Consider the following 11,826-nt stretch of genomic DNA (forward strand, 5'->3'; position numbering starts at 1 on the left):
GTAGATTCTCCTCTAGACCCTCCAGAGGAAGTATGTCCCTGCTGACACCTGACTTCAGCCCAGTGCTACTGATTTCAGACTTCTCATGTCCAGATTGTGAGAGAAGTTCCTGTGGTTTTGCGCCACCTGGTTTACGGTAATTTGTTGTAACAGCCAAAGGAAACAAACTCACCAGGTTTTACAAGATTACTCCATCTTGATCAAAACTTGGTTTCTTGTCAGCCCCCTTTATTTGGTGTTTGAGAGGAACAAAATCAGTTATAGCAATTCACCCTAATGAGAGTCCCTAATTCTCTCAGAGGCAACAAAGTTCTTAAAGGAGAGGACTTATAAATCCTCAAATTAATGTCTAATTGGTAAGATTAATGTAAAGAAACAAAGTGAACTAAAACTCCAGACCATGGGAAGCAAGTCTAGGGAGGTAGATCTGTTTGTTGAAACAGGCAAATGAGGGATGGGGGTCAGCCCTAAGGGATATCCCCTTAGCCAGGTCCTTTTTTTCCCTCACAGAAACTTACAGGTTCTCCAAAAGCTGTATGTTCTTTTCCTCAGGGCTCCAATGTTGCCCTGCCCAGTGCCTGGCACATAGTAAATGCTGACTGTGGTGGTGAATAAATGAAGATGGCAGAGAGGGAGGGGAGGAGCCTGGCCATCACCTGTGTGCACAGAGTGGGTGCCTCCCAGACGTCTGCTACTTGATCAATGCCCATATAGTGGAACCTGTTATTAACATTCCTGTACTTTGCATTTCTCCTCAACCTGAATCTCTTCCCCAAGTTCTACGTTACTTATTGCAATTGTGTCTTATTTTCAGTAACATATATCTCTAGTACTCTGTGCAAATTTGCCCTGTAAAACAGATAAAACTTTTACCCTATAAAAAGAACTCCTCTCAACTCTAAGCCAAAACTCCTCAGTGATCACTTCTGGATGGCTGCTCAAGTTAACACAGAGCAAACAAAGCTATAATTATCAACCCCCAAAGAAAGCCAGTTGCCTAGAATAATCAAAGCCCATAATGGACACCATTCACAGCATCTGTATGTAATATACTTCTAAGTGAGGTTAACATAAAAAGAAGTGGAGAGCAACACCTTCATCTATCCTGCGATCTTCCTAAAACTATTCTTTCTCAATGGTTATATTTACACTTCCCCTAGTTCTCTTAAAAGTCCAAAAATAAGTGGTGAAATATGACCATATGGGGCCCTCTGAGGGACTGCTTGTAGAAGTAGCTCCAGCACTGATTCCCAAGCAACCCTGGAAGCTCTTGTCCCAGTTTTCCTTCCTTCAATAAAACCACACTGAACAGTGCAAACGTGACCTAAAGGAATCCGATTATGCATTTCACAAGACCCCCAGTTGATTAGCACACACCTCAAAGCTTGAGAAGCACTGCTTAGGATGAAGTTGGAAGCCACCATTTGGTATTTGACAGCTAATGGCTACCTGATGAGCAAATCTCGGGTAGAAATGGCCACGCCAGAATGACAGCAGGAGAGCAAAGGGGGGACATTCAGGCTGTACTAAGTGGAATGAATTAACCACCTGGATTGAAAGGCTTCCCACAAGCAAGGGGGGCTTTCTAGCACTGCTTCTTCCAATGTTTTACAGAGTATTTATGGTACTGTCTCCCTCTATAATGCAATGCTTTTTTGCCTGCATGTCTCTCTGGGAATCTAAATGCAGACTAACATTTAATCAGCACTGTCTAATTTCTAAGTGGTCTTACCTCCCAGCTTTGCTCTGAGTTGGATGGTAGTTGCTTGAATCACTTGAAATGACTATGCTGCCGAGAGCGCGCTTGGAGCCTTTTTCAGGCTCACAGCTGGGAGAACACAGCTGACCAGCAAGCACGAGGTGATGTCACCTGTGAGAGGGACTTCGAAAGGCTCATTTGCCTAATTTCGGTCAATTACAAAAATTACTGTGGCTTTTTCAGGGAAAGTAAGCTTTCGTAGGGATGAAATAAAAATATGAAATGAATAAAAATATCATACAGCAGTGCAAAACCCACAAAACACGATATATTAGAGTCACTGCAGAAGAGATTTCCATGCAAAGTAACCCCGTTCATTGAGAAGGAAAGCCTTGTTTTAGGTGCCTTGCCTATGTTTGCTACTTCATTCCAGTGGCCACCCTGTAACCTAGTAGACACAGCAGTCATCTCCATTGTACAGAAGAGGAAAATGAGGCACGGCGAGATTCAGTGATCAGCCCAAAGTTTCGCCCTGGTAGGTGGTGGAGCTGAAATTTGACAGTTTGGCTTCGGCAACCATTACTCTGCTCTCATTTTGGGCGGAAACAAGGTCAAGAGCAGGGAACACTTTAGCACCATCCTGAGGAGGAGGATTAAAGGGAAGATGACTAGCCTTCAGGCTGGTAAGGGGAGAATAAAACACATCCTTTCCCTCACCTGGACCGGAAGAGGCGTTTCAGTCTCCCAAGAAGAGCTGTAGCCCCAAGAAAATATAAAAGGGTGCATACTCCTCCCCCCCATCTCCACCCATACACTCACTCACCTTCAATTCACTTGGGCCCCCAAAACACACAGGGGTACTTGCAGCTCAGGGCAAGCCCTGGAGCCCAGCTCCCGAGCAAACACGGAAAATTAAACAGTTTGCACAGAATGAAATTTGGCCCGTGGATAGTGTCTGCAGCTGGTGGTTAACATGAGCAGTAAGAGGATCAACTCCTAGTCCGCTGGCTTAAAAAAGGGGGGTGGGGGCGAGACGTGTGCGTGCTCCCTTTTACCCATTCACATTAGTTAATTTGGATGATAAGGGTTCACATTTAATCCCTTTGTGTGAGAGTGAATATACCGAAATTGACAACCCCTGAGAAGGCACCCGAGGCTGGCAGAGCAACCTTTGGGAGGGTGCGAGTTGTGTCCAATCTGGCGTAAAGTAGAAAAGAAACGTCAGGACGAGACTGAAAGCTAGACAGAGAGGGACACCCCAGGGGTGCAGACTGTGCTCCCAGGCAGGCGGCAGGTAGGCTGCTAGCTTTCCAGTGCTCGGCACCCCGGGGCAGACTCTGCGCTCTAGGAGCTCCCTGGGTCCCACCAGAGAGCAGGGCTCTGCCCTAGCCACCTCAGCCAAGGATTACCAACATCCAAGGGGAGAGTCTGGGGCCTTGCATGGTTCAGCAGAGTAGAGAGAATTGAAGGGGAGGTGGGAAGCAGAAAAGGAGGGAAAGATGTCTAAGGAGACCTCTAGTTTCTCAGACGGAACAGATTAGAAAGAGGCGAGAGCTCCCTGACTCCAGAGCAGGTCATGAAACAAAAACCATTTTTACAGTTTCCATCTGCAAGAAACCTCTTCCTCCCTAGCCGCCCCCCTACACACACACACATTCCGCACGCTTGGAGCCCCCAAAGTGCTGCTCCAAGGCAGCAAATGTGAGCAAGCCCTGTCGATGGGGGACGAGGCCCGGCTGCTGGGCCAGGCTGCCCGCAGAGGCGCAGGCGGTGGAGAGCCCCCTCCCTCCTCCTTCCCCTTGGGCCTGTCCAGCAAATGTCCTCCCGGGTTTCTGTTCGTGCCTACCCTCCCTCCTCCTCCCCCAATATATTCGCTCTCTAAAACCATAAAAAAGAGATCAACTTCCCTAACTTCACGGAGCCCTTTTCAATGACAAATATTGATGCCCAAAGTGTCTGCGCTCTCCCGCCCTCAAACGTTAAGAAAAGGCGCCCGCGAAAGGGGGACATAAAAAGTTAACAATGCTGTGAAAATATGTTTGCAGAAAATAGACAATCGTTGGATTAAACGTATTCAAGTATGAAATAATGCCTTTTTGTGTCAAAACTTGGGCGATGGGCGGGTACAAAAGTTCCCTGTGGCAGCTACTTGCTCCCTTTGTGAGCCGTGCGCTTTGGCGTCTCCACTTGGGCGCATTACTCAGAGCCCTCTAAGCGCGATTGTTTCTCCCTTTCTAATGACATTTACCGGATCAAAACATGCTGTTAATTCGATCAGAAGGCTTCACCCTCCCTGACAAAGCCACAACAATTTCTCCTGAAGTTTGTTAAATTGACCAAAATTAGGCAAATGAATAGGGGTCTGTAGGCGCCCCCTCTCGCAGGTGACGTTGCATAATGCTCGCCTGGGCCAGCTGCATTCCCCCTTTTCTTCTCGACCTACTCTTCTCTGTGTTGCCCCCCAATCCTCCCACCACCGCCCTCACACCACACACACACACACACACACACACACGCCTGTCTGCCTGCCTCTCCTCCCCCACACTCTGGCATTATTAAAATTTAGCCCAATGAAACTATTCATACTTTTCAATGGACATTTTCGTATAGGATAAGAGGCTACAAATTGAGCCTCTTCCCCCCGCAAAGAGAGCCCGAGGAGGGAGAAAAGAAAGCAAGCGACATAGTCAGGGAGTAGGGGGAGCGTCGCGTGCCAAAGACCAGCGGGAGGGGCGGTGCGAGGCGGGAGCCTCGTGTGCCAGCCGCAGCCCCACACCTGCCGGGATGTCCGGACAAATAAAGCGGTGTAAACAAAAAGGGGGGAGATGGACGTGTCACCAAGTCGTGTGAGAAAAGCCTGGGAACAAACGGGGCGCCTCCGTCTCCAAGAGCTCTCCCTTGAACCCAGCGGAACAGCCTATTAAAGGCTTACTTAATTACTTTAATGACTCTGGACAGGCTTTAAAACGCACGGGGAGCAGGGACTGCAGTCTTGCTGGGATTTGTAAACAGGCAATCGTGTGAGACTCAGTGGTGGGACTAAAGGAGGCGACACTGTTTTGTGACGGTCCTCGCCCCCCGGTGCCCGCGGCCGCTGCGCCCCTGCGCTCTGCGCCTGCGAGGCGCTCGCTCGCTGCCAGCCGCAGTTTACTGCCTCCTTTTCCTGCCGGGGCTGTTGCCATGCAAATATTATTCCCCGCCGATCACGTGTCCTTTGAAGGGCCACGTGGATTAACAAAGCTGATCTACCCCCAGCTCGCCCCCCTGGACTGCTAAAAAAATTTTTTCTTAACTTCTTTAAAACTGATCTTGAATGCATACATCCCCCAAACGCAGCTTCCTAATCCTATGGAATAATTCAACTCGTGAATGCACTTGGAGCCCTAGATGACCGCTTTATAAGGCAGCTCCTTGGAGCTGGGAGGCTGCAGTCTACCTGGGACACTAAAAGAGACACAGAGGCAGAGAGTGGACGGGTGCCTTGCGCCACTGCGTCTCCCGAGGGCGCGTTCCCACCAGGATGTCAGACAAGCTCAAGGAACGCAAAGTGAGTTGGCTGAGGCTAGACGGCTCTTGCGCCCTGATGGTGGGGGCGCAGACTCCGGAGCGGCCACCGGGCTGGGCCAACACAGGGACGTGGCCACGCGTGACTTCTCTTGTAAAGGAATTCTGAGTGGTTTGGGAAGGGAAAGGGGGTAGAAAGAGGAGACTCCTGAACTGGGGAGGAGCTCAGGCCTAGAAGCCACCTCCTTGCTGCCTTGGCGCTCAGCTTGTTGGTGTAGCCCAGCGAGTAGGGAAGTTGGCAGGGAAGTGCGCACCAGCCCAGGGCTCGCTTGATTCAAGTGTGGACCGGCAGGAACTCCTTCCCAGGCGAGTTTTTGGGCAGCACTGGGAGCTGGGAAGACGGTGGGCAGATGGCTACAGCTGTGGCAATTTCAACTACCTGGGAAAAGCCATCCGAAATTCACAAATTTCTGTTCACAGAGAACCCGCGTTTCCCACAAAGTAATAGAAAAGCGGAGGAGGGACCGGATTAACCGCTGTTTGAACGAGCTGGGCAAAACGGTGCCCATGGCCCTGGCGAAGCAGGTAACGTCGGGCACTGAGAATAGAGTACTAGGCGCCGGGGGGTCCTCTGCTGCTACTCTCGGCCTAGATGCCAGCATTCTGGGGACAGAGTGGGCCATATGCGAGAGTCTCCTTCCCTGGGGCCTGAGAGCCGAGTACCAGGCGGCTCTCCCTCAGATCCACAGCAGCACTGTGCTCGCTAGTCCTCTTCAGATAGAACCCTGCACCCATCCTGCCGGGGTTCGCCTGCGCCTGCTGGGCCGCTGCTGTGAGGTACCCTCTCCTGTTGCAGAGTTCCGGGAAGCTGGAGAAGGCGGAGATCCTCGAGATGACCGTTCAGTACCTGAGGGCGCTGCACTCGGCTGATTTCCCCCGGGGAAGGGAAAAAGGTGGGCGCTGGCTGGGCAAAGGGAAACCTGGGCAGGGAGCATGCGCCACACAAAGACCTAGAGGTGGCAACAGAAGTGAAGAGGCGCACGGGAGAAGTCTCCTATCTGACACTGCGGGGGCAGGTGTGGGTTCGGGTCCTGCAAAAGCTAAGGGGAGGGGGCTGAAGAACTAGTTTCGGCATACACTGGTTCGGTTGCCTCCTCTCAGGTGGGGAGAGGTAGAGTCAGTCTCTTACGGAAAAGGTCTCTTGCTTGCGCTTTTTCCAGTCTCCAGACTGGAGAGAGAGGAGGGGGCCCTCAAATGAGAACTTTGGCCAGAAAGTGATTGCAGGTGCCTGGCACTTACTTGCCTTGGGCTCTCAGTAGGGAAGGGGCTGCTCAGTTTCTTTCCTTTCTACGGTTTTCCTCTCCCCTCCAGCAGAACTGTTAGCAGAGTTTGCCAACTACTTTCACTACGGCTACCACGAATGCATGAAGAACCTGGTGCATTATCTCACCACCGTGGAGCGCATGGAGACGAAGGACACCAAGTACGCGCGCATCCTCACCTTCTTGCAGTCCAAGGCCCGCTTGGGCACCGAGCCCACCTTCCAGCCTCTGGGGTCGCTCTCGGAGCAGGATTTCTCCTATCAGCTGCACCCAGCGGGGCCCGAGTTTGGGGGCCACAGCCCCGGTGAGGCCCCTGTATTCCCGCAGGGTGCAGCCCCGGGGTCCTTCTCCTGGCCACACAGCACGGCCCGAAGCCCGGGGCTGCCCTACCTGCCCACCACACCTGTGCCCCTCCCAAGCCCCACTCAACAGCACAGCCCTTTCCTCGCACCCGTGCAGGGCCTGGACCGGCACTACCTCAACCTGATCGGCCACGCACACCCCAACGGCCTCAACCTGCACACTCCCCAGCATTCCCAGGTGCTCTGACACCTGCCCCTCCCCCGCCTGATTTCTCTGGGCATTGGGCGCTGCTTAGGAGAGATACTGTATATTGTACAGGTGTATATATTGTGCGGACAAACAGCTGGGTGGGGCAACGCCAAGAGCAAATCCAGTCTTCTGAAGGATCTCCCCCTGGCAATAAATGTTTTCTGTTAAAGACCCAAAGAGATGGGTTTCTTTGTTACCTCTGCTCCTCCACAACCCATCCCCTCAGAGGTGCAGAGGACCAGAGGCTCCCTGGGGCCAGGATGATGGCCCCGTTATTTGGAGAGGTGGGATGCTGCCTGGTCTGAGGGCGGGGAGGGGGGGGGCAGTGGCTAAATGAGGGTGTCACTTGTGGAGGGGATTTCCAGGTTCCCCTGAGGCGGCTGACCCATACCGTCCCAGGTGCACGTTGAGAATTTACTCGGGGAAGGGTAAACACTGTAACGGGCTATTGGCTCTCAGAAAATGCGAATCCAAGGACCCACCCCAAACTGGCTGGGTGAACTTTTGTCAGCTCAGACTGGGCGCCCTTCCTACCCCAAGGCAAGGTCCCTGGAAGTCCAACCTCCGGGCCCCCTGATCTGGAGCGCAGAATACTCAGCATCCCCATACTCAGGCCCTCAGGGTGAGTGACAGTTTACAATCTTAACATGTCTCTGTAAAAACAAAAAAATAATAAAAAGTTATGGCTGAAAAACAACATCCATTGAAATTTTTTTTGGTAATCTTTGGATTACTACTCTCCATGGGAGGGTTTGGGGAAGCTGGCATTGCCTCCAGTGATCAGCACAGCTCAGCTCAGCTGGGGGGACGAGGCATCAGGGAGAGGCCAGCACTGACAGACTGGGAGATGAGCTCCGCCAAGGGACTGTTCCCTCTGAGGATTCCCACCATTGGCCACTGGCTTGGGGTCCAGACACCGGCTGGTTCAATCTTCAGATTCTCAGGCATGGTGAGAAGAGGCTTCCCTTCACCCTGGGGTGGGAGAGGTCAGGGGGACCTTCTCCTTCCACCCAGAACATAGGTAAGTTTGGGGTCTAGGGGAGACTTGGTTAGTGAGTACCTTTAAGGGATTATGGTTTTCAATTCCAGTTATATCTACACCTTCCCCACAAAACAGCGATACATTTAAAATAGCGAAGATCAAGTTTTTCTAAGACCCAAACACAAAATAAGCATCACTGTTGTTTTATGCAAACAGGTAAAATTCAACAAGGTGCCCAACCACCTAAAGTTGTGTTTGTAAGGATTTAAAATTTTTTCCTTCGTTGATCCTTTTCTTTGTTCCCATAGTCTCTTTTTGTTCCTGATAGCTTTGATGCTCATTAAATAAATAATTCTAAATTACCTGGCAGGTTTTCCTGTTTCCAGAGGTCATTTCGCTCAACTCGGATGATTTGTCTTCTCCCAGATTAGCTGGAGGACAATAGATTAGCTTATTCCATTTCTGTGGACAGGGCTTAAAGAAGCTCAGACCTAGCCTGTTTACTGAGGTCATGGAACAAGATGACCGGCAATTTGTAAACCATCAAATTGATTAGACAGAGACAGGACAAAACAAAGCACCTCATTATACTACACTCACTGCCCATAAACTGAAACTTAAATGTGTATGTTTTGGAGGAGCAGGGAGAATCTATAATCTTCAGAAAAGGTCTTGTAAGTAAGTGGTTCTTGTCCTTATATGCACTACAAATATCTCCTTCCTTCTGAAGTGATATACTTGGAGCATGAAAATGAGTGTAAGGCCAGGAGGCCTTCTGGATAACAAATATGCATTGAGCAATATGGGATGGAAACAAATCATGCAGAAATGGGAGAAAGCATGGTGCCTATTATTGGAACACATGTCTTACACCCATTTTCATCAGCGCTGGGTACAGAATATGAAGAAAGCTTTTCAGGCTTTTTTTCCACTGAGCATTAAGCCAATCTGAATTCCCTTTGGCAGTGAAGCATTAAAGATATAGTGTTACCCTGGAAATATAAATTATTAATATATTCCGCATTTCTGTCACTTCTCAACTGTTAACCAAATTAGACAAAACTTTCTTTTGCTAAGTAGATTTTCTCTTTGGGATTAGCTCTGGAAATGCACAGGGCCACCACAGTAAAAAACTTCTGTCATTTACATATAATTCTGCAAACTTCCACTGGCCCATGACAGTCTTTGTACCTCAAATGTTGGTATTCTTGATTTTTTTCTTTCTCATTTAACTGTGGAGGATAAAACCCTGCTTTGGATTTACAATGACTTTAGGATAAAAGTCTCCCTCCTCCTTCTCTCCCCCTTTCTCTCTCTCTGTGTGTGTGTGTGTGTGTGTGTGTGTGTGTGTGTGTTGTCTTTCTGAAACCTTCATCCAAAGTTCCAATTCTCTAGGTTTGGCTAAAAGTCAAATTTGGAATAGTTTGACTTTGTAAAAGATTAAAAATGTCACTACAAAATGGAATTGATTCCAATCACATTGTGACTTCAGTGTGTTCTTCCTGTACTTTCTCTGACAACACGTTACTTCCAGCCTTGCTGTCCCAAAGCCCCCAGTCCCCCCCACCTCTGTCTGAGTCTCTTATGCCCAATCCTTCCACTCTTTCTTTTAAGTAAGTTGTATAGTAATGGTTTCCAAGAGAGGCTCAACCAAACCCAGAAATAACAAAAAACAAAAAACAGTGGGTTTGGCTGGAGGTGACCCATTGTGATGCCTCTGAAAGGGGCAACCTCTTGTTTCTTGGGCTTCATCCTTGAGTGGGCAAGAATAAAAATAATCATCCCATGAAATCAAAGGTTTTCTCCAGAGGCTTGAGGAACAAAGCTGATGGCTGTTGCTTTGGGTCGGTCCCCGTGGCTCTGCAGGGCAGGAACTAGGCGCTTCCAGGCGCTCCAGCCGCCCTGCCGAAAGGGCAGTAATACAGAGCTCACTTGTGCTTCCAAGCGTTATTGCATAAACACGGGGCGCATATCAGTGCAGGCCCTCCAGCCTAGGCTGCAAGATACCAGGCAAGGAGGGTAGAAGAGGAGCTATGTAGGTGCCTAACTGGCCCCCCAGAAGTATGGATTCCCAGAAACCTGGTAGTGGGTATCTGCATAGAGTAACACACCAAGAAAAGGAAGGCAATGGGGCATACAGTTAGAAGCCCAATAAATAAATATATTTGTGGAATGACTGAATAGACTGCCTAGCAGTGCTGAGCCTCTTAGAATTCTGCATCTCCCTTAGACCTCTTGTTTCTGGCCCTCAGTCCCCTGCCCACTTCAGCAGAGACTAGAAAGCACTTTTTTTTTTAACCTCACCCGAGGACATTTTCCCATTTTTTGTTCAGATAGAGTGGGAGGGAGAGAGAGGAAGAGAGAGAGAGAGAGAGAGAGAGAGAGAGAGAGAAAGAGAGATAGCACTGTGAAAGGGACACATTGAGTGGCTACCTCCCACACGACCCAACCAGGGCCGGGGACAAACTGCAACCGAGGTACGTGCCCTTAGCAGGAACTGAACCCAGATCTCTCTGGACCGCAGGCCAACACTCTAACTGCTGAGCCAACCTGGCCAGGGCTAGAAAGTACTTTTAATGCCACCAAACATCTGCTGAATAATCTACACTTTCTGAGTTGTCAGAGGAAACAACGACCTTGCCGATCCCTGAAACATCTACCTTGTGGTCTGACAGCAGGAGACAATGCTTAGCCTGCATGGTCAAGATGGATAACTGCAGGCCCAGCTAAATGTAGACCCCCCAAATGCAAGATCTGATTTCAGAACTAGCCAAATGGGGGCTCTGATCCTTTCACATGGGAAAGATTCAACACTGGGATGACTGCACCCTCTTTTCTGCCATCTTAGTTGTTTAGAGTGTGCCTTCTGAGCAGGCTGCCTGGACGCGCACTGCAGCTCTGCTGCATGCCCGCTGTGTGCCTTAGCACCTGCTAAGCCTCTCCATGTCTGTCTCCCCACATGTTAACCAGAGACGTTAAAGTACATAGACTTGATAGGGTTGCTATGAGGATTAAGTGAACTGGTACATTCAAAGCACACTAGACAGTGCCTGATCCATAGTGAATGTTTAATTGATGTGAACTATTATAATGATCTATTTCTTCCTCCCTTCTTCCTAAGACTCAGATCATTGGAGCCACCTCAAACAAACAAAAACAACAACAACAAAAAACACACACACAAAACAAAATGCGAAGGCAATCATGAAAACATTTTAAACCTCGGGATTTGTTCTTAAACCCCCAGGCTTGTTCTGGAACGAGTCAATATTCTTCTTTTAGGTCAAGTGGGGGCCAGGAGCTCTAATTTCATCCTGTGGTCAATTTGGGGGCTGTAAGCCCTACTCCAACGTATGGTTAGTTAGTCAGAGCCCCTCTAACAACTGTGGAATGCTATCTCTCTGCTGCACATACAGGAATCTGGCCTCATGCTTCGCAGCAGCTCTTACACCTGTCCTCATCCATTCTCTCCCCAGGGACATGTCCTGATGCCGATCACATGCAAATACTGGCCGTCAGAAGTTCTTTACTGAAACATGGAGTGAATAAACCAATTCAAAATTCATTAACTATACTTTCTATGGCAACTTCATGCTCTTCTCAGATTTCTCCCAATTTTCCCCACTCAAGTCCTTTCTATGTATTTCATTCATCGGCTCTCTGCCCCACTCCTGGCCCCAGACCCAAGCCTGGTGTAGGTGGAGGCTCAGCTGCAGACAGGCAGCTCTGGGGCCTGACCTGCCTCTCCAGGCCTCACTTGGCCTTCC

At 49.5% G+C, this 11,826-nt stretch overlaps 1 protein-coding gene across 2 annotated transcripts; it reads left to right on the forward strand.

The window, feature by feature from the left end:
- The first annotated feature begins 4,985 nt into the window (after positions 1 to 4,985).
- HELT (helt bHLH transcription factor) lies at positions 4,986 to 7,307 on the forward strand. 2 transcript variants are annotated; one of them, XM_036250245.1, is made up of 4 exons: positions 4,986 to 5,246; positions 5,684 to 5,788; positions 6,060 to 6,156; positions 6,575 to 7,307. In XM_036250245.1, the coding sequence occupies exons 1-4, from the start codon at positions 5,220 to 5,222 to the stop codon at positions 7,072 to 7,074; spliced, it is 729 nt and encodes a 242-aa protein (XP_036106138.1). In that variant the 5' UTR covers positions 4,986 to 5,219; the 3' UTR covers positions 7,075 to 7,307. The 2 variants fall into 2 exon arrangements, with proteins under 2 accessions (XP_036106138.1, XP_036106139.1); XM_036250246.1 differs by having other exon boundaries at positions 6,578 to 7,307.
- The last annotated feature ends 4,519 nt before the right edge of the window (positions 7,308 to 11,826 follow it).

Source organism: Molossus molossus, unplaced genomic scaffold (genome assembly GCF_014108415.1).
Source record: "Molossus molossus isolate mMolMol1 unplaced genomic scaffold, mMolMol1.p scaffold_m16_p_9, whole genome shotgun sequence".
Lineage (NCBI taxonomy): Eukaryota > Metazoa > Chordata > Mammalia > Chiroptera > Molossidae > Molossus > Molossus molossus.

What these genes read in the sequence shown, in the direction of transcription:
- HELT (XM_036250245.1), top strand. Translation starts at nt 5,220, where the DNA reads ATGTCAGACAAGCTCAAGGAACGCAAA. An exon ending in ACAAGCTCAAGGAACGCAAA is followed by an intron (nt 5,247 to 5,683) that starts GTGAGTTGGCTG and finishes TTCTGTTCACAG; the next exon opens with AGAACCCGCGTTTCCCACAA. An exon ending in CCATGGCCCTGGCGAAGCAG is followed by an intron (nt 5,789 to 6,059) that starts GTAACGTCGGGC and finishes CTCCTGTTGCAG; the next exon opens with AGTTCCGGGAAGCTGGAGAA.